We start from the raw sequence: 22,355 nt of genomic DNA, 5'->3' as shown, positions 1-22,355 counted from the left end.
AATATTTTTGCGCGGTTTAAAACTATACGGAGAATGGAGAACTTACCTAATGTCGTTGGCATCTCAAAAGAAAATTGGGGGTAACCATGCATTTTTCAGAGAAAATCAAGCTTCAATTTAGGAAAAAATTCCATACATTGCTTTATATTTTGGCACTTTTTAGAGATATTGCTGCTTAATTATCTCTGAAAAATGCGTGGTTACCCCCAATTTTCTTTTTGGATTCCAATAGGCCTTGCTAAGATCTGCTTTTCCCGCATAGTCACAAGCCGCACAAAAATACTTCGGTATTAGTAGGCACCGTCCTTAGCTACAACAAGTTAGGGGCTGCAGCTTCCCATACAATTGCAAATTGCCCGTACAATTTGTGGTCTGAAATAATTTTTCCCGAATAATGTGGTTTATCTGTGTTTTTATTGACGAATCAGTACATCTGTTCTGTTTTTCTTGCAAAGATGGCATAGAAAACTGCCATTTAATTCGATTGAGAATTCATGATGATTTGCGTTGAAATGGCTTCCAGACAAACAAAATGACTAGCTAATCCATGTTTCAAATAATTTCTATTCTAGTTTATAGGCAAGGTTTTGTAAAGAATCTAACCTCAATGAAAACAAATATTGGTAGAATTCGTGAATTCGAGTTTAAAATTAACTATCTTTGTGCAGTTTAAGTAATGATTCTTGGAAAATCAGTAAGTTTAGTCTAAAATTTAAAACTAATTTACTGTTCGACGAAGGGGTGAGATTATTCACAAAAGCTTCAAATCTTTCCTGAGGTGGGATTCTTAATTCCTGTTATAAAACTTAACCCTAAATATCTGCCAAAAAATCTAAGATAAACCTTGAAAGCGCTCTTTAAATAGCCTATTTTGAATTCTTATAGGGATTTACCGCTGTACACTTGTTCTCAGACTCCGGTTCCCCATTCCCTATTCTCGATTTAACTAACATCCTCCGGAAAACCAATTCACCTAACGGTTCCCTGAAAGTTTTTTGAGTATATGGTAAACTCACAGCCGACTCACAAAAAAAACTTGTCAGCTTTGAGTTCTCAAAGTAAAAAAATTATCTTCAACAGACTTTTCTTATATTTTTACTTTAGACCGCGATCAAAGCTAACTACATTTGCTAAGCCGGAGCCAGTTGGCACTAGACACAAGAACGAGACACAGAAGGAGCATAATATTACTGAGTATTGTGGAAAAGACACACGTTTTTATTTTTATCATCACATCTGTGTTCTAGGTCCGATTAACATTTGACTGCTTATTAATTAATGTTTATTTTTATAAAACTACATCTACAACAGTTTCTTTACTTTAACGAAATTTTCGGACTTTCATAATGATTGAACACAGTCGCAGATGCTCATCCGTTAGCATGGAGAAGGGATTACAAGAGCAGTTTTGCCTTTAATGCCGTGTATGAAATCGGACCACTTGTAGACATTCCCTGCCCCATACCGGCAAGACCTTGTATATGCTCGTATCACATGGGGTGACATGACGTAAGACCACACATTGACGTTGGTCAGAAATCCAAGAAACGACTGGTCAGAGTCAAAATCTTTTCCAAATCCATCCTGTTCTTGTCCCAACACCAAAGATCCCCCGGCCTTGATTGTGTAGCCTCTCTTGAAGTTTATGCTGTGGTGATGAAGAACTCCATCTTTGTAGAACTTCCACGCGCCATCACTGTTCCTCCAAGTCACACAGATGTGATGCCATCTGCCATCATTAGCTGAGAATCCTGATTTCCTGTGAAAGGAAAACGTGTTCCATGAGCAGTACAAGTTGTAGATTTTACTGTGGCTAATGTAAGAAACCGGGACAGGTTTAGAGGGGAGAATGAAGATTTGAAATTTGGCTACTATCGTTTTTCCGACGGGATTCGCGATTAATGGAAAGCTTTTCGACATACAGTCGACTCCCGATAACTCGAACCCTCGCTAACTCGAACCTCCCGCTAACTGGAACCAATTTTCCTTTCCTTTCAGGTCATTTTCTATACAATTTTACCCTCGATAACTCTAACTCCTGGTAACTCGAACCTTTTTGAATTTCTCTTGAAGGTTCGAGTTATCGGGAGTCGACTGTAGTAGCAGACGAAGGCTCTGACGAATCCGCAAGACTTCACAACACTTCAAGCCCGTAAAGCCCTGACAATGAAATAAAAACGCACCAGTTTAGTCCCATTTTAGTTAAATTTAGTCCCGTTCCAAAATTCTCCATCCTGGTCTACGTAAGTCTTTTAATCGATAAGCCTTAGTATGGAAGGGAGAGATAAAGGAGAAGGACTACCTGAGTAGAACCCGGGGGGGGGGGGGGGGGTACTCCAAAAAAAAATTGGGTAGGGGTGTGCGGCCCGCTTCCCAAAACCCTCACCCTATTTATGACCAAAATCTGCGATCTTCCCTACCCTATTTATGACCTGAAATAGCTTCGATTTCCTCTAGATTTCACCTAATTTTTTCAGTCATTTACTATCAGCTAACTCGAACTTCCCGCTAACTCGAACTAATTTAACTTTCCCTTGGCTCAACTAGGAATTTACCCCGATAACTTGAACTCTATTTTTATCGAAGCACTCTGTGAACGCACTCGTGAATGGAGCAAGTAATTGAAATAATATTTCGGATAACTGTCTAAAGTTATTTGTTGAGCGCGCAAAACAATTAAACTTCACTTGCACTCAGTTCTTTTCGATGCACGAAGCAACGCAAAGGGTGAAAGGTGGAATGTAGCCTTCAGAACAGGCGTTATTTATTTATTTATTTACTTACTTTTTTGCGTTTTTCAGGCGAACGGAGAAAAGCCGAGTCACTCGCGACGGGAGGGGCGGCCGGAGACAGAAATGCGTGAAGCATTGCGTTTGGCGTATGCAAATTGTCAGTGTTTATGTCCTGATTACGTTTGGCGTCTCTAAATGAGATTTATCGCACTGTGAATCTCCTATTTTACCTTTATTCTTTCGCTCACGGCATTTCCTCGGATTAATTTTTAGGATTAGTTCCTTTGAAGGTTTTCGCGTTTGCATTTCATGTCGGCTGAAACGCCGAATTGAAAGAAAACCCTCTCCCTAGCCTCCTGCAACTTTTCCTGACTCTATGCAGGTAGACCAAGCATATGCATGTTTTTTCTGTGCCTTTTCTAACCTGCTCTCATCTCCAATATATAGATAAAAGTCCCTGTAGTTAAACACAAGCAATTCATTCTCTTTTCCTGGTACAGCATAACTAAACGGCGTTCCATAGTTATTCCTGTCACTTGACTTCATCCAAAAGCACAGGGTAAACTGTGTTAAGCTGCGCATGCCCCAGACGTTGGCATAATCACTGACTCCTTTGCGCGGGAAATGGAGGGCAAAATCTGAACACAGACATGAAATTATTTTAATGCAATTGTTACCTCTGGAGTATATATAGCTGGGATTTACTGTAACTTCTGACGGTTTCGTAACATTGATTCAGCGTAGTTCAATTTTTCATGGTTTGCCACGGTTCCGTTGTTTCCTGGAAGAAAGGTGAGCAAATGGCGAAAACAAACAGCAAGAAAGCTAAACCCTCAACCTTAGTTAGTGAAAATGTTGCTAACTTTACTTATCTCATGAAACTTTACAGTGTTAATCTGTCTAATTGTTTAAAGGGACTTTGTTACTTATTTATCGTAGTGACACTTTGAAAAATCACGCGGAATCCGAAGGACACTCTTCATCTTAGGCAGCCGAGAAATAATGGCCAAATTTTCTTTCAAAACCTCTATTCTAGTGCGTGAAACAATTCATGTATTCGTTCACAGATTAACAAGGTGGAAATGGTGCCAAAATGAAAACTGAGTTGCGTAGATTTCATTGCAGTGGTGATTTGGAAGTAATTCATATGTGAGCAAGGTATTCAAGTATTTTTTGGGGGAGAGATTTTTTGGTCAAAAAGGCGCATATCTTCCATGACACTGCCTCTTTATTATCGGGCCCCGGTGGGTGAACTGATGTGAAAGATAAGGGTGGAGCTAACACTATAAGAATTAACTCATAGTATAATACAGTCACGTATAGGAGTATTGAACAATTATTCCACGAGTGCGTGTTGGGTATGAGATGATAGATAGCCAACGAGGCGCGTAGCACCGAGTTGGCTATAATCATCTCATATCCAACAAGCGCGAGTGCAATAATTGTTTTATTAAAAACAATCAAGTAATATTGATAGGCCTTTCTGATTTCCTTTTCAAGAGCAACCAGAAAACAATTTATGGTCGCTATTTCCCGGGCATGGTATAATGGCTCATATACCATGGCTGCTAAGCCAATCAATACCCTGGAATTGCATTATACAATGATCCAGTTTTTAATAAAAGAATTTGTAACTTGCCTGATGACGAGTAACCGCTGACATATCCGGCGCAGAAAAGGCCAAAACAAAGCGAAGCAAATAACGTGGACATGATTTAATCCTGTTAATCAGAAAACAAAGAAAACCACACCAAAGAAGCTTTCATTGCTCAGTTGACAAAAAAAAAAGCACGAGTTCTTAAGAGGGGAAGGCCATTATTTTTTTTAAGGGCAGAGTTACGTTAACAGAATTTGGGCAAGCATATAAGTTGAAGAGGGGGAGGGGTCCCAAGTGTTTTTGTTCATTTCTGTTCACTTAAAGGGCACATAATCCCCCAAAAAATTTTCGTTTAAATAAATCTTTACACCTTTTCGAAACGCATTGAGCCTTTTTGTAAAGTTACGAAATCTAGCCATCATCTGTCCCATGACCGAGCTAGTAAGGGGCATGGGTCTATTCCTTACTTGACGTCACAAACTGATTTGCATTGTATTAAGTCTTTGTGAAAATGCATGCAAAGCAGTTTGTGACGTCATGTAAGGAATAGACCCATGCCACTTACCAGCTCGGTGAGGGGATCGATCAGTGGCTAGATTTCGTAACTTTTACAGCCTATAAAAAGTCAAGATTTGGTTGAAAAAAGGCGCAAAAAGGCTCAATGCGTTTCGAACAGGTGCAAAGATATATTTAAGCGAAAAAAATTTGGGGGGTTATGGGCACATTTATTCGAATATACAAAAAGTTCAAGAAAATCAACATTTGGTATCCGTGTATTAATTATTAACTACAAATTCTTATTTTAAAACTTCACTAATTCTTCAATATTTCTTATTTCTCTTCATTTAATCAATCCTTCTAGAAAAATTATCTCCTCTCAAATATACCCAAAATCACCCCAAAATTCACAAAACACCCACAACATAGATTTACGGGATGAACATAGAGTTTTTGGATCGCTTGAAACGTGAACGAGATATTTCCATTAAAGCCATGTAAAGTGCGGTAAAATGGTGTTTACGTTAAGTCCCCCCTTAATGCCGACACATAGGTACTCATATTTTAATGTAAACATAGATACTCATCTACGTGAGATTGTACATTGTAGAGTTTGTTTGATCTAAGAGGCTGAATAGAAATCAGACCAATTGGCTCATCACTTACTTCATCTGTTTCCTTGAAGCCTTTCATATCAGTAGTATGTTATTCCGTAACAAGAGCTTTCTCTGTCACTTTATATGTGTTTGTGGAGGGAAGGGGGATGGTCATATAAATGAATGTAGGTAATGACAGAGGGGCTACCTTTATGTGATAAAAAATAAATGTAATTCCGAGTAAATGCATCGTGTCAATGATATGGACAACAAATGCAAGGAAACGTTGGTGTACTTAATTGTTATATTTCGATATGATACCCTTCAGACTAAGGTGACAACAAGTAGCTATGATTTAAATACTGAAAGATGGTAAATTAGCAATTTAAAACATGCACATGAAAATACAAAACAAGACGTTAATGTCAGGATATTAGGCATAGTTCTCTGCTAGCTTTAAAACCATTGTTCAAAAATGGTGCTGAACGCTTGATATGGTAGGCTTCAGTAAATTCCAATTATCATCGTTGTCTATGCACGCACGATATGGGTGAGATATTCTTTGTTCATCGCAGTAGAAGGTGGGTTGTTATTAATAAAAATGTCCGGTACATTGCATAAACCTTGTATGTGTTTGATCTGATCACAGTAGCGCAGATGTTTATATATAGCTTTATCTTTGTCCTTGGTCGCATGTTCTTGTGTACAGACAAGCAGAGTTCTGTTTGTTTTGCCGATGTACGAGGAGTTGCAGCCGGGGCAAGTGAATTCGTATACAACATTTGATTTGCTTAGTGGCGGTGTTTTGTCTTTAGTGATCGTGAAGAAACATAATTTTGTGGTCTTCTTTTTTATTCGGATGTTCACATTCGGGTTGACGAGACTTTTACGAAGCTTACGCTTAAGTTTCTTAACAAGCTGTGTTGTAAGGTCACCTACGAACGGTATGGTAAGCCAGATGGTTGACTCTTGGTTGTCGCGTGGGGTATCGTTGGTGTTATGATTTGGGGCCTTATTCTTTATTTCTGTAATAAACATGAGGAGCGTCTTTTAAAAACATGCACATCAAAACACAATTGCACCAGCGCTTCAAGCGCTACAAACGCATTTTGTAAAGATTGCTTTGAACACAAGTTTAATTTACTCCAGTATTTTCCGTTAAGATCTTGAAATTTCGTTCAATGTTGCCTAGATCGATCTCTCTTATACCTTTCCTTTAGGTGGATTCTAATCATCAATGTTTTCTGTTCTTCAATGCGCTAAGCAGCAGTCGGCGTGTGTAGCCGACACATGTACAACTGATCTGCATCTGAGAAGATCTCTTTAAGCCCATTTTGGTGGCAGAACTTTATAAAAATCCATCAAATATTGACTAAGTTATGAAAGAGCGAAAGGGTTGTAATATTTATCTCCCCACCATGGCTGATCTACAATGGGAGGCTTCCCTTTCTTCGGTTTAATTAATGTCGCTTCCGGCTTTGAAACCGAGGCCACTAAGTTGCCTGCGCACTACATTAGCCGATCTTCGATCTTTAAGATCATTTTTTTTCTTTCTCTCTTCGCCTTTTTTGATCGAGAACAGCGGATGGCTCACTCTTTTGGTGCTGCATAAAGTACGCAGTACGTCATGTCAAAACTCCCCTGAGCACAGTACAAGCACTAGGCTTCAGAGTGTGTGTGTTTTTTTTAAATTTCGTTGTATTTTTCCTAAATCCAGCGGGATATTCAGTCGGATAATAAGTCTTAAGTATAAAGTCAATTCACTCGTAGCAAATTGACCCCGGAGTTTGACACGTTAGCGGAAAAGCGGGCTTTGTGTGAATAACCTTGATTTCGTTATTTTCCGATTCTATTCAAGCCACAGGAATCGCCGGCATCAAGATATTTTAAGTCTACAAACTGCTCTCAAAAGACAAGCGCTAAAGTAGACCGACAAGCGATAGCATCAAAATTGATATATAGCGATAGATGCTGAAAATCCCGATCCCGAATTGAGTTGGTTTTTGTTATACATGTATCTGATTTATTTTAATAAGGTTAAATTTCTTTCCAAACTATAACCATTGCAAAACTAGACGTCAAACTAGAAAGTAGGCGAGGTTTCTTTTATAAGATAACATTTGGTTCCAATAAAAAATCCGCAAATAGCACGGAGTATAGCTTCACAGCCTGTACAGCGAAAAAAATCGAATGACGTAGCTGTTCTGTTTTAGAAAAAGCCAAAATAAAACTAGTTTTGTTCAGTAAAACTTTCTCAAATGGATCGAAACAACTGACGCTAATAAATTAAACCGCCCAGGATAAAAGCAGTTTCCGCGGAAGGGATCCCGACTTGTCTTATTAAAATTTACCGATATACAGCTATTTCAATTAACGTTGTCGGATCAAAGTATAAAGCTATAAGACAAGACCTCAAGATTCTGTGGATTTTTTTTATGAATAAGTTCATCAAAATCAGCTACGCCTCGTTTGTCCAGTGAAGATATAAGATGCCAAGCCATTTGGATGAAAGAAATGTTAAGATATCAAATAGATGAGGTGTCAGCCTCTTTTAAGATGCCTTTAAGCTTTAAGCTTTAAACCGACAACGTTAATTGAAATAGCTGTATACAGTTGGAGCGTGAATAGGCAGAGAATGACTGACGACGTACTTGTTGGTTGCGAATTACTATTCGTATTATCGAATAACTGTCAGAGAGACTATCGTTGGTCTTTCATTTATTTATTCTTTCATCCGCAGTTCAAATGCATGTATTTCTTTTATATTCCATATTCTTCTTTTATATCATAAGGCTATCTTAATAGGGCCAAAACTGTTTTCTTATCGAGAACCAGCCGTGGCTGAGTGGACAAATTAATTAGCCAAGAGACTTTGAGTAATCCAAACGCACTAAAGAGGGATCGGATCTCGTCCCTGCAAAATAGGCTTGTATGAGTTTCGGTCGATTTTAGTTAACGCGGAAGAGCGCTTTTATCTTGATTTCCGGCGTAAACTGCGACGAGGACATCTGAGAATACTTACACCATTAACCTGATCTGTCCGAGGGGAGACACATCTGCATTCAAAAATTGTGCTGCGGCCGGTTTTGTTTGTTTCACTAAGGTTAGAATTAGGAATTGAAAATTTTGTTGACTATAATGATTACCACAATTTGAAACATAGGTCAGCTTATTTACTATAGTTAGGAACAGAAACTCTGAATCGACAGTTGAAGTAAATGAAAGTTTTTAATTGCGTGGTCATTCTTTAGAGAGAGCGACCGAAGTTGACCGCAGCGTCAATGTTCTGATTGATCAGTAAAATACGTGTACCCAGAAAAACTGTATAAATACCTACGTTCAAAGCCACTCAATTCTTCTGTTGTCCAAGAGGAAACAAACTCAGTCTAAACAACAGTAGAGAGATTATTAGGTATATCAGCTGCACAAAAAAGAATCCGGAGAAATGAGAGACCTTACACTGTTAGCCAGTTTGTTGAGGATGAGTCATACGGGAAGTTAAAGAATTGCTACGTATATTGTTCTCATTGAGTATAAATGTTGTTCTTGTCAGATCAAGTTTTTGAGACAACGGCATATCAATTTGTGATCCCTTCTTCTTATTCTAAAGCTAACAAGCAATACTATTCGCTAGAAAGATGTCAACTGTTATCGCCAAACGTCCAATAAAAAGGCTCCCTTCCATACTTTGTGTGCTTCCGGGTCAGCTACAAGTTTTATCAGTCATCTCACGAAACTTAGGGCGATTCTCAAATAAATCAGAGGATCGGAATGCCAGAAACTTTACCAATTACCCGGTGTGGAGTCAGGCACAATTATAATACATCTCCAAGCACTTTTCTCTGAAGTAAGTTGAAGGAGTAGGATGCCCAGTTTTCGCCAAGAAAACCAGCGCATACCAATGCTCCCGTATTCACGGTCGAAATGATGGTGTCGGTCTCATTTATTAGAGAAATCCAACGCCGGAAACTGAGCGATACTCAGCGACACTACACTTTATATATAGCTAGACTGTACTGAACACTGTCCAATTCTCCCAAGAGTCAGAGCCTATCTTTACTACCATGATGTCTTCTCTCCAGACTGAACTACGACTACATTAAATTATGGAAACTAGTACAGACAAACGGCGGTTCATGTCGCTGAAAGAATGGTTACTTTGTCGATGAACAGTCATGCCGAATACTCATTTTATGTACATATAACTACGGTAATTACAAAGGTTACCGATTTTGCGCAACGATTTGGCCGCTCGTGCAGAACACGACCTATACCTCGAGTGGCGAGCGCTAGCCTACGATAGCACATGTACTTTCCGGCTTTTATCACACTGTGGGTGAAACAAAAGCTCGCAAGCTTGGCAGGCGCTAGAAAGGGAAAGGATAGAGGAAGATGGGGAACTCGTCCGAAGGGAGGGAGGCGATGGACAGGGATTCCCTAAAAAGAAACTGAAATCAAGACTTATGGAAATTCTCATAAAACAACGATGACTATTCGGGCCGATAAATTGGTATATGTAAAGTAGTGTTAAGGTTACCTGTGAATAAATAACTTGTCAAATTAAATGTCTCTACTTGTCGAGACAAACTTGCTCGTGTAAAGAGTTTTGAGTGCTGACCCCAGTTTTGCCAATTTCGTTCGCTAGCCCTTCGTCAGAGCGAATCCAATAAGTCAGTGATAGAACCGAATATTCGTTTTTAGTTTTTCACTGACGCAGCTCGACTTTTCCTTTAGAAAAAAAAGCTTTGCGTTCTGCGGGAGGCAGATTATTCTGAGGCTTTGAAATTTGTATTTCCGCTAGTTGAAATTTAGCCCTTTCAAGATAACTCTCCAAAACAATTCAAAGTGAAAATACTAATTACAATAAGCATATTTAAAATCGATATAGGTTGATAAATGATATTAGTAGCGTATAATAATTATAATAATAATAGTAATAATAATAATAATAATAATCATAATCATAATAATAATAATAGGTAATAGGCTAACTCTAGTATATGAAAAGTAGACTAACAGTAAAAGGTATGATTACAATTATGTAAAAATACTGACTGTAGTGACTATAGACCTTTCTGAACAGACACGTTTTGAGCAGGCGCTTAAAATGATCTATATTGCTAGCATTACGGATATCGCAAGGGAGATTGTTCCACAGCTTGGGTGCCGCACAAGTGAATGAGCGGTCGCCCAAGGTAGCAAGACTCTTAAAAGTAGGATATTTCACTCAGTAATAGTGTATTCACTTAACTGACATGAATCAAAATCACCTCTTGAGTCACTGACTAAGGCGTAAAACTTGGTGCTGGGTAAACAGGAAGTGTTAACCCAAGTATGAACAAATATTTATAGATCAAACTGTTGATTGTCAAAAGAATGCTTTGGAATTATTTCAAAATTTATTGTAGGAGAGCTCGGTGTATCCGAGCGAAACGTTACGCAAAAAAGCATTGAATCAGTGAGATACCTATCTAATATGTCCACTCTGATATGTAGCAAAAAGTCTTTAAAAGAAGTTAAGCGTAAAATCATGAGAGAGACTTTCAATTATCTTTCAAAGTAATACGTTATAGTCCCTAGAACATATGTACATGTACGTCACTCGAAACCCGGCCATTTTCCATTTTCGCCCAGTTTAACTGGATGAGTTTACCCGTTGCGCCACTGAAGTTCACGAGCGCGAGTCAAGTTCTAGTCAAATGTCGCATCTTTTATTTTCTTTTTCCTTTTTCGTTTCTCGTTTTTGTCTTGATATCTTTGATTGTGATTCTTTCTTTTATAAGGATGTGCTAACTGCTGTTCGAAACATTAACGAAATATTTTCCCTGTGGACGCGATTGTGAGAGTTCATTGTTGGCGGCAATTTTTTGAACGAAAGTAACCCCATTCGTCATTCATTCTCCCATCTATGATTTTTCTTTAATGGTTTGTCCAGTGTTGTTTGTAACTAAATGTTTTTACTATGCCTTGTGAAACTCACGTATATATGGATCCAGGGAGGGGGGGGGGGGGAAGTATTTGCGTTCAGCTGTGCCGCTGGCCTCTCAGAGCCCCTGTCCCATTATAGTCTATTTTGTGGCCAGTTATAGACCCCATCTTAGTCACTTTTGGGAAAATGTAATTTTCGCGATCCCAACTAAGTCACTTTCTATTTATGCATCTACTTTATCGATCCTTTAAATAGGTCGTCCTAAAATGAATTGACACATTTTTAAATTGAATGAAGAACACTTTGTTTTTCACCTACAATGCAAGGCTTAGCATTCTGGTACGTTTGCTAACCGTCAATATTTACAAACGTACCGTCATAAATAGTCAGATGATTATTACATTTAATAAACAACAACTTTCTGAACATTTTAACCGAGACCATTTTAAATCCTAATTTTCTTAACTCAGCCATTTAGTGATTGAATGCACTTGAGACATTTCTACATCCTGGTTTCCATAGGATTTCCACTGATAATCGCTCAGGTTGCGTTTAACTAGCGATCGCGATCGTTTTCGACTGTTAGATTTCAAGTAGAAACCAGCCTTTATTCAAAAAATTTATGGTATAATGTACCAACAATTGGTGCTTTTTGTCCTGTCATCTGCAACGATTTATGCTTACAACACTTTCGGAGCAAGCTGTGGATTTTTCCCAGTTTTTCAAAATTGTTTGCTGTTTTTGCTCTGCATTTCGAAGTTGATGGATCATGAGTTCACATACATCCTGGCATATCTGCATGATGTACTCCAATTGGGTGACGATGGTTCTGGTATCGAAATCTCTGCCGGGAGGGAACCCTTCTTTTCCGTTTGCAAATCTTTCAATATGTTTTAAGGCACCTCTTGTGAGGCAAGTTTGTTATTTTGGGGGGAAAGTGCATGCCCAGCCTCAAGGTAGTACTTCAGGCCACTGCTAGCTTGCATAGCAGTTTTTTCCTTCTTCCAAGCGAGCACGAGAAGCCAACGATAGCTTCCCTGGATGGAGAACAAAAGAAAAATGAAGGAATGAGGGACAGGAGAGCTATCACTTGGAAAGGAAAAGACTGCTAGGCTGGCTATGTAAGTGCCAATCGGTGAGGGTAAAAGGCGGAAAGAGTTTGCGGAATGGTATGTGGAATGGCGTGCGGAATGGCATAATTATGCGAAATACGATTTACGCGGGGAATAAATTAACTGAAGAGCGCATCCTGTTTTCGCACCAATTTTATAAGAGCAGCAGTTTTTCGATGTTGCGGACTATTACAGTCAACCCAGGTCACGCGTGAACGATATTTTTAAAAATTTGAACGGAGTTTTGAAATTTACATGTCAGTTTTGAAAATCGCCAGCGAGATTTCAGAGTTCCCGTGTAAATTTCACTAGCTTGTTGACGGTATAAAGCTATATGAATTTTTCTTTACATTGCAAAATTGAATATTTCAAGAATAACAATTGTTTCCCAAAAATTTTGAATCTTTTTTTTTTTTTTTTTCAGTTAATGCGTCTTTTTCGAAACGATTTCCAAAGAAATGTCCAACGTTCGGGCCAGTGACAAAGAAATTCGAATGTTCATCAGTTTCACTCTTGGAAATACTGTTCACGCGTGACCTGGGTTGACTGTAAACAACCAAACAACAGATCGAGGATTAGAAAATATACGCCTGGGATAGAACATGTCTGATCGCTGGTTAGGAAGTGAGAGTGAAGAAATCGATGAAGTTTCGCATTCAAGGAACTAAGAATAAATTAAATTTCCAGTTGACAAAAAGAACGTGGCAGCGAGTAGCCTAGACAAAAAGCAACACCAGACCAGTGGAGAAATAACATCAGTCCAAGGCCAAAACTATTATGTGAGAAATTTTAAATTTAAACTCGGTCATTTTTTCAGACTCTTTGACGGTTACAATTTGTACAACTCATGGGAAAAATATGTTCTACTTTTTCTCACCTTACATTTTCGTCGAGCGACGAGTACGCAAGTCACTGTTGAGCTGCTGAGCTAGCTACCTAGCTATTTAATACGGCGATTCAAGTAGCTATAGTTCAGTTACGCGTTATCGAACTAAACATATTCGTCTTTAATTAAGGTCTTTCAGTGCCAGACGTCCCAACTTAAAATGAGATTTAAAAGCGAAAAAGCCCTAGAGCAAAAAAGCAGATGACAAGTATGGTGTCTATATCGACACTGGTTGTGTGAAAGGTTGTGGAACTATTCTTATCACAAATCCATTTTGGTCAAATTGTTGTTCATTTTCCCGCTCATGATAAATGAATCATCGAGCATACAAGATATGAGAATTGATCTTTTACCGAGGGTTTAAAAAAAAAAGAAAAAATGTTTATTATTTGCCCTCAGTAAAGGATCAATCTTTGTCCTGAGAAGACTTCACGCTGCCACGTTATTTTTGTCAACCGAAGTCGCATGGAGTAAAGTGAACATGAAATTTAATTTACTACGGATTTACTCATAGTTCCTTGAATGCGAAAACTATAAACAGTTTTCATCGCTTTCTTTACCCTCACTTCTTCCAAATCAACAATCAGACGATCAAATCCTCGAATTGTTGTTTTAAAATATTTAGCAAGAGTCCGCAGCATCAAAAAAGCTGCTGCTCTTATAAAATTGGTGCGAAAACATGACGCGCTCTTCAGTTAATTTATTTCCCACGTAAATCGTATTTTGCATAATTATGCCATTCCGCACGCCATTCCACATACCATTCCGCAAACTCATTCCCCCTTTTACCCTCACCGAGTGCCAATCACTGGTGGCTTGAACATACAAGTGAGTTATCCTCGGCCAGGATCCCTGCCTGAGCTTGCCCCTTATCTTGGCACATCTGTGTGTATCGCCTCATTCTCCTCCCTAGAGTTCACGCGGTTTTTTAGTTATCGAGCGAAGGGTGATTCAACAGCTACCTATGATTGAATAACACGATGACTAACACGATTGAATCCTACGAGTCAACTGCTGACCAAACGATGTTAGGCACAGGGTAAGAGTATTACCTCAGTTCTTTTTATGTATCCTGCCAAAAGTAGAACAAAATTAAGAAAAGAGCTTAAAGATGATTCGTTTTTTGTGAGTCTGGGAGTTTACTATATCATTTTATGATTTACTAAAAAAGTTTCAAAAGACCTTTCACGCTCGGCGGCCATGTTGAGTCTCCGGGGAAGAAAAAGCTTTTTATTCTCCTGAGAATCAACATGGCCGCCGAGTGATAACGGTCTGTTAATTTGAAAGGAAGTATATGGCAACTGGTTGGCGCTGTATTTCTTTGATTTTTCAAAAATGCGTGAAATCCGGAAGACCAATAGACCATTTCCGAGTTGCTTTGAACCTCATTATGAAAGCGAGGCGAAGTGCAAAGTTTTTGTTATGAAAATAAGTTTTTATTCATATGCAAACAAAACTAATTTTCATATGAATAGTTTTGCATTTAGCCTCGCTTGCATAGTGAGGTTCACAGCAACTCGGCAATGGTCTATTCACCTTATAGTTCCCTGAAAGTTTTTGAGTATATAGTAAACTCACAGACTCACAAAAAAACCTATCAGCAATGAGCTCTCAAAGTAAAAAAGTTATCTTTAACAGACTTCTCTTATTTTTTTTACTCTAGACCGCGATCAAAGCTAACTGCAGTTGCTAAGCCGGAGCCAGTTGGCACTAGACACAAGAACGAGACATAGAAGGAGCATTACTACTGAATATTGTGGAAAAGACACACTTTTTATCTTTATCATCACGTCTGTGTTCTGGGTCCAATTAACATTTGACTGCTTCATTAATGTTTATTTCTATAAGACTATTGACAAGTCTACAACAGTTTCTTTACTTCAACGAAATTTTTTGGACTGCCATTATATTTGAACACAGTGTGGCTGTCGCAGATGCTCATCCGTTAGCATGGAGAGGGGATGACAAGTGCGGGTTTGCCTCTTATGCCGTATATGAAATCGGACCACCTGTAGACATTCCCTGCTCCGTACCGGCAAGACCTTGAATATGCTCGTATCGCATGGGGTGGTAGGACATAAGACCACAAATTCACGTTGGTCAGAAATCCAACAAACGATTGGTCAGAGTTAAAACCTGTTCCAAGCCCATCTTGTTCTTGTCCCAGCACCAAAGATCCCCCGGCCTTGATTGTGTAGCCTGTCTGGAAGTTTATACTGTGGTGATGCTGTTTTCCGTCTTTGTAGAACTTCCACGCGCCATCACTGTTCCTCCAAGTCATGCAGATGTGATGCCATCTGCCATCATTAGCTGAGAATCCTGATTTCCTGTAAAAGGAAAACGTCTTCCATGAGCAGTACAAGTTGTAGATTTTACCGTGGTTAATGTAACAAACCGGGACAGGTTTAAAGGGGAGCATGAACATTGGAAAGTTGGCCACAATCCGTTTTTCTGACGGGATTCGTAAAGCCCCGATAATGAAATAAACACGTACCAGTTTAGTCCCATTTTAGTTAAATTTAGTCCCGTTCCAAAATTCTCTTTCCTTTTCTACGTAAGTCATTTAATCGATAAGCCTTAGTATGGAAGGGAGAGATAAAGGAGCAGGACTACCTGAGTAGAACCCCACTGACTCGAACAAAATCTGATTTCCTCTGGATTTGACCTCACTTTTTAATCATTTACTATCAGCTAACTCGAACTAATTTTACTTTCCCTTGGCTCAACTAGGAATTTACCCCGACAATTTAAACTCTATTTTTATCAAAGCGCTCTGTGAACGCACCCGTGAATGGAGCAGGTGACTGAAATGATATTTTGGATAACTGTCTGAAGTTATTTGTTGAGCGCGCAAAACAATTAAACTTCACTTGCACTCAGTTCCTTTCGATACGCTACGATACGATACGAAGCAACGCAAAGGGTGAAAGGTGAAATGTAGCCTTCAGAACAGGCGTTTTTTGTTCATTTACTTTTTTTTTTTTGCTTTTTTCAGGCGAACGGAGACAAGTGCAAGCCACTTGCGACGGGAGGGGCGGCCGGAGACAGAAAATGAGATTTATCGCACTCTGAATTTCTTATTTTACCTTAACTCTTTCACTCACGGCATTTCGTCGGATTTTTAGAGTTAGTTCCTTTAAAGGTTTTCGCATTTGCATTTCATGTTTGCTGAAACGAGCCGAATTGAAAGAGGAGAGAAACTTAAGCGGGCCGTGGGAGTACGCCATCTTTCCTAAAAGTTTACAGCACAACGAGTGACCGCCGCGAGTGACATTTCCGTACATTACACCGAGAGACTCGTTCATTTCGCATGCGCACATTCACAATTTAAAAACCTCCCTCAGTAAACTTCAAAATGTCGAAAGATCGGCTCATTGACGAGTCGAAATCTTTTATCTTTGTTGCTAACGTGTGTACTGTATGGCACCATCCTTATCTAAATCGGCAAAAATTCCCAAACTAAACACTCTTATCAAAAGGCTCTTATAAAACAAACTTATTGCGCCAAAGTAACTCATTCGTGATTGTGAAAGAGTACGAACGGATAAAACCACGATATTTTATTAATTATTACAGAAATTGAAATTTGAGACTGACATGGTAGACGGTTTTTTTTCTAACTGCAAACAAGAGCAAATTATAGTTGTCGACAAATACGAAAGCGGTTCAGCCTCTCCCTAGCCTCCTACAACTTTTGCTGACTCAACGCAGGTAGACCAAGCATGCTTTTTGTGCCTTTTCTAACCTCCTCTGGTCTCCAATATACAGTTCAAAGTTCCTGGAGTCAAACACAAGCAATTCATTGTCTTGTCCTGGTACAGCGTAACTAAACGGCGTTCTATGGTTATTCCTGTCTGCTACTCACTTGACTTCATCCAAAAGCACAGGGTAAACTCTCTTAAGCTGGGCATGCCCCAGACGTTGGCGTAATCACTGACTCCTTTGCGCGGGAAACGGAGGGCAAAAGCTGAACACAGAAATGAAAGTAACTTCATGTAATTGTTACCTCTGGAGTACATATAGCTGGCATTTACTGTAACTTCTGACGCTTTCGTAACATTGATTCAGGGTAGTTCAATTTTTCACGGTTTGTTCGGTTTTTTTTCTGGAAGAAAGGCGAGCAAATGGCGAAAACAAACATCAACCGTGAAAGCCAAACTCAAAGCTTAAGTTAGTTAAAATGCTGTCGAACAAAAAACTTTACGTATCTCATGAACCTTTACAGTGTGAATCTGCATAATTGTTTAAAGGGACTTTGGCACCTATTTATCGTAGAAACACTTTGAAAATCCACGCTGAATCTAAAGGACATTCTTCATCTTAGGCCGAGCTGAGAAATAATGGCCAAAATTTCTTTAAAACCTCTATTCTAGTGCGTGAAACAATACATGTATTCGTTCACGGATGGACACTGGTGGAAATGGTATCAAAATGAAAACTGAGTTGCGTTGATTTCATTTCATTTGTGACGTAATTCATATGTGAGCAAGATATTCAAGTATTTTTTGGGGGAGAGATTTTTTGGTCAAAAAGGCGCATACATATAAGGGTGGACTTAACACTATAAGAATCCATAGCATAATACAGTCACGTATAAGAGTATAAGAATTTATAACTTGCCTGATGACGAGTAACCGCTGACATATCCGGCGCATAAAAGGCCAAAACAAAGCGAAGCAAACAACATGGACATGATTCAATCCTGTTAATCAGGAAACATAGAAAATCACACAAAAAAGCTTTAATTGTTACGACAGTATACTAACTCAGTTGACAAAAAAAGCACGAGTTATTTGGGGGGGGGGGGGGGGGTGGGTTGGGGGAAGGGCTATTATTTTTTTATGAAGCCCAAAAGGGTATAGTTAACAGAATTTGGGCAAGCATTTGAGGAAGGGGGGGGGGGGGGGTAGTCACAAGTATTTGTGTTCATTTCTGTTCACTTAATACTCATACGAATATGCAAAACATTCAAGAACATCAACATTTGTTCAACAATGAGTCATAAACATATGTAAATATCTACATTGTATCTGCATTATTTACAGTTTGTTTGATCTAAGAACTGAATAGAAAATCAGCTCATTAATTGGCTCACATCAGTTACTTCATCTGCTGCTTCCATAAAGCCTTTCACATAGTATTTTATTCAGTAGCAAGAGCTTTCTCGGTCACTTTACCTTGGTCCACCATACTTCTTAACCGTTTGATTTGTTTTACATTAAGTATTGTAAGAGTTTCCACATTTACTTCATCAATAATGACAATAATAGTTGTACTTGCATCTGCTGATATTAGTTGAATCATCTGTTTGAAATGTCTCGGTTTTCGCTGTTGTTTCCTGTTGTTTTCCTTCTTTGTTCTACTTCTTTTATCTTATTTTGAATTGTTTTGGTGATAACAATTTTCCTTGAAAAATATCTCTGCTGTACTCCTCAGTGAGACTCTGAAAATTAACCCCACTGGGAAGAAAGTGGCTTTCTTTCTTAGTTCTTCTACATTAGTTTACACTGTTCTCATCAAAATATTTAGTGCCTCCTGCCTTTGTTTAGTTTTCCAGATTTTGTGGTCTTTGATGCCCCTTTCTTCAGCTTCTTGTACGTTTTGAGTTTCTGGGTGTTTGTCCTCAGAATACTGAATCTAATAGCATTTATGAAATCTTTTAACCTCAGCGTAATGTGACAAAGTGCCAAAAAGTAAGTATTTGTGTAAACTACATTGATGGGAATGTTAAAAAACGATTAAAAGCTATGAAATATGTACTGAATGATAATCACTGAAAAAAACCTGTAAAAGTTACAAAACACATATGGACTACTTGAGGTAATCGGCGGCCAGAAGGGCAACAGTAAGGGTATATCACTGACAAAAACAGAAAAATTTATAAACTACTAGGCTATAAATTAAACAAAGATGGCTTTGCCCCAATCGAGTTTAGGCTTAAGGTATTTTGTAAAGATTGTTTTGAACACATGTTAAACAGTCAGGTTTAATTTACTCCAGTATTTTCCGTTAAGGTCTTGAAATTTCGTTCAATGTTTTCAGGATCGATCTCTCTTATACCGTTCTAATGACGTCAAACTAGAACTGAACTAGGCGTGGGTTTATTTTTTAGGAAAAAATTTGGTTCCAATAAAAAAATCCGCAAATAGCACGAAGTATAGCTTGACAGCCTGTACAGTGAAAAAGATCCAATGACGTAGCTGCTCTGTTTTAGAAAAGCCAAATTTAAACTAGATCTGTTTTTAACAAGGGTCAGTTCACTTTCTTTCAAGTTTTGTTGCAGTGAAATCTAGCTCAAATGGATCGAAACAACTGACGCTAATAAATTAAGCCGCCCAAGATAAAAGCAGTTTCTGCGGAAGGGATGACGATTTAAGTTATTAATATTTACGGATATATACCGTTGGAGTGTGAATAGGCAGAGAATGACTGAACGACGTGCCTGTTGGTTGCGAATTACTATCCGTATTATCGAATAACTGTCAGAGAGACTAACGTTGGTCTTTCACTTATTTATTCTTTCATCCGCAGTTCAAATGTATGTATTTCTTTTATATTCCATATTCTTCATAAGACTATCTTATAGGGCCAAAACTGTTTTCTTATCGAGAACCAGCCGTGGCTGCCGGAGTGGTTAGCCAAGAGACTTGAGTATTCCGAACGCCGGTCAGAAGAGGGATCGGATCTCGTCCCTGCAAAATAGGCTTGTATGAGTTTCGGTCGATTTTAGTTCGCGAGGAAGAGCGCTTTTATCTTGATTTCCGGCGTAAATTGCGACGAGGACATCTGAGAATACTTACACATTAGCCCGGTCTGTCCGAGGGGAGACACATCTGCATGTGAGCCATATATCGTCAGCTTCTTTAGTCCTTTCTTTCTTAGTCGCCAGTTGAGAATATCTTTGTCTGTTAACTACTTTTAATTAGTTCAGTTTTATGTCTGTGTCAAAATAGCTTTAATAACAACTAAGAGGACGTTTATTGTTTTCTCGGTTCTGAATATACATTCAGGTTTTTGTATGAATTCAAAAATTGTGCTGCCGGTTTTGTTTGTTTCACTGAGGTTAGATTTCGGAATTGATAATTTTGTTGACTATAATGATTACCACAATTTGAAACATAGGTCAGCTGATTTACTATAGTTAGGAACAGAAAATCTGAATCGACGGTTGAAGTAAATGAAAGTTTTCAATGATGTGGTCATTCTTTAGAGAGAGCGACCGAAGTTGACCGAAGCGGCAATGTTTTGATTGATCAGTAAATTACGCGTACCCAGAAAAACTGAATAAATACCTACGGTTCGAAGCCACTCAATAGTTCTGTTGTCCAAGAGGAAACAAACTCGGTCTAAACAACAATAGAGGGATTGTTAGGTATATCAGCTACACAAAAAAGAATCCGGAGAAATGAGAGACCTTACACTGTTAGCCAGTTTGTTGAGGATGAGTCATACGGGAAGTTAAAGAATTGCTACGTATATTGTTCTCATTGCGTATAAATGTTGTTCTTGTCAGATCAAGTTTTGAGACAACGGCATATCAATTTGTTATCCCTTCCTCTTATTCTAAAGCTAACAAGAAATACTATTCACTAGAAAGATGTCAACTGTTATCGCCAAACGTCCAATAAAAAGGCTCCCTTCCATACTTTGTGTGCTTCCGGGTCAGCTTCAAGTTTTATCAGTCATCTAACGAAACTTAGGGCGATTCTCAAATAAATCAGAGGATCGGAAGGCCAGAAACTTTAACTATTACCTGTGTGGAGTCAGGCACAATTCAGTATAATACACCTCCAAGCACTTTTCCCTGAAGTAAGTGGAAGGAGTAGGATGCCTAGTTTTCGCCAAGAAAACCATCGCATACCAATGCTCCCGTATTCACGGTCGAAATGGTAGAGAAATTCAACGCCGGACACTAAGCGATACTCAGCGATACTACACTTTACATATAGACTGTAAACACTGTCCAATTCCTCCAAGAGTCAGAGCCTGTCAGTACTACTATGTCTTCTCTCCAGACTGAAGACTAAGCAACAGCTAAATTAAATTATGGAAACTAGTACAGACAAACGGCGGGTCGTGTCGCTGAAAGAATGTTTACTTTGTCGATGAACTGTCATGCCGAATACTCATTTTATGTACATATACATACGGTAATTAGAAAAGTTACATTTTGCACAGCGATTTGGCCGCTTGTGCAGAACACGACCTATACCTCGAGTGGCAAGCGCACATGTCTTTTCCGGCTATTGTCACACTGTGGGTTAAACAAAAGCTTGCAAGCTTGGCAGGCGCTAGAAAGGGAAAGGATAGAGGAAGATGGGGCACTCGTCCGAAGGGAGGGAGGCGATGGACAGGGATTCCCTAAAAAGAAACTGAAATCAAGACTTATGGAAATTCTCATAAAACAACGATGACTATTCGGGCCGATAAATTGGTATATGTAAATTAGCCTTAAGGTTACCTGTGAATAAATAACTTGTCAAATTAAATGTCTCTACTTGTCGAGAAAAACTTGCTCGTGTAAAGAGATTCGAGTGCTGTCGTTTTGCCACTTTCGCTCGCTATAGCCCCTCGTCAGAGGGAATCCAATAAGTCAGTGATAGAACCGAATATTCGTTTAGTTCTTCACCGACGTAGCCCGACTGTTTTTTAGAAAATAACCCGTTTAAAGCCGCAGTATACAGGAACCAAGTGTAAATGGCCTAGTTCCCACAAGTCTCCTTTAGCCGCTCAGTGGTTGATCATCCCAACCAAGAGGTCCTCTCAGTTGTCCTCACTAGTAATCAGGAGGTCATATGTTCGACTCAACTTTTGGGAGAACCCGGATTTTCGTTTTCAGACTATGCCTCACTGACTGAAAAAATACTTCTATCATTTAACCATTTTATCTACTTAATGTAATATTGCTAGCCGGGCCTGCCTGAGAAAATGGGCGACGTTAATGTAGCATCACTGCTTGCTCATGGAATTGTTGGATTGTGATGCCCGGGGCTTTGACTGAAATG

At 38.9% G+C, this 22,355-nt stretch overlaps 2 protein-coding genes and 1 pseudogene across 4 annotated transcripts in view; 1 reads left to right on the top strand and 2 right to left on the bottom strand.

Annotated features, from left to right (window-relative positions):
* The window catches only part of LOC146475009 (V-type proton ATPase subunit E-like), a 164,751-nt gene that overhangs the window by 125,909 nt on the left and 16,487 nt on the right, over positions 1–22,355 (top strand). The gene's annotated exons all lie outside the window — the stretch shown is intronic.
* On the bottom strand, positions 378–8,962 carry LOC146475011 (neuronal pentraxin-1-like). Of its 2 annotated transcripts, none has more exons than XM_085116785.1 (5): positions 8,883–8,962; positions 8,757–8,809; positions 4,372–4,453; positions 3,157–3,370; positions 378–1,759 (listed from the first exon to the last, which is right to left on the bottom strand). In XM_085116785.1, the coding sequence occupies exons 3-5, from the start codon at positions 4,442–4,444 to the stop codon at positions 1,378–1,380; spliced, it is 669 nt and encodes a 222-aa protein (XP_084972911.1). In that variant the 5' UTR covers positions 4,445–4,453; positions 8,757–8,809; positions 8,883–8,962; the 3' UTR covers positions 378–1,377. The 2 variants fall into 2 exon arrangements, with proteins under 2 accessions (XP_084972911.1, XP_084972910.1); XM_085116784.1 differs by having other exon boundaries at positions 1,342–1,759; positions 8,761–8,809; positions 8,883–8,961.
* LOC146475010 (neuronal pentraxin-1-like) lies at positions 15,103–20,783 on the bottom strand (annotated as a pseudogene). Its single transcript, XR_014866104.1, has 4 exons — positions 20,643–20,783; positions 17,971–18,052; positions 17,096–17,317; positions 15,103–15,677 (listed from the first exon to the last, which is right to left on the bottom strand). The product of XR_014866104.1 is annotated as a neuronal pentraxin-1-like (transcript).

Source organism: Pavona decussata, unplaced genomic scaffold (genome assembly GCF_977016875.1).
Source record: "Pavona decussata unplaced genomic scaffold, jaPavDecu1.1 SCAFFOLD_87, whole genome shotgun sequence".
In the NCBI taxonomy this organism is placed as follows: Eukaryota; Metazoa; Cnidaria; class Anthozoa; order Scleractinia; family Agariciidae; genus Pavona; species Pavona decussata.
Note: the sequence above shows the minus strand (reverse complement) of the source record. Positions and strands in the feature narration are given on the sequence as shown.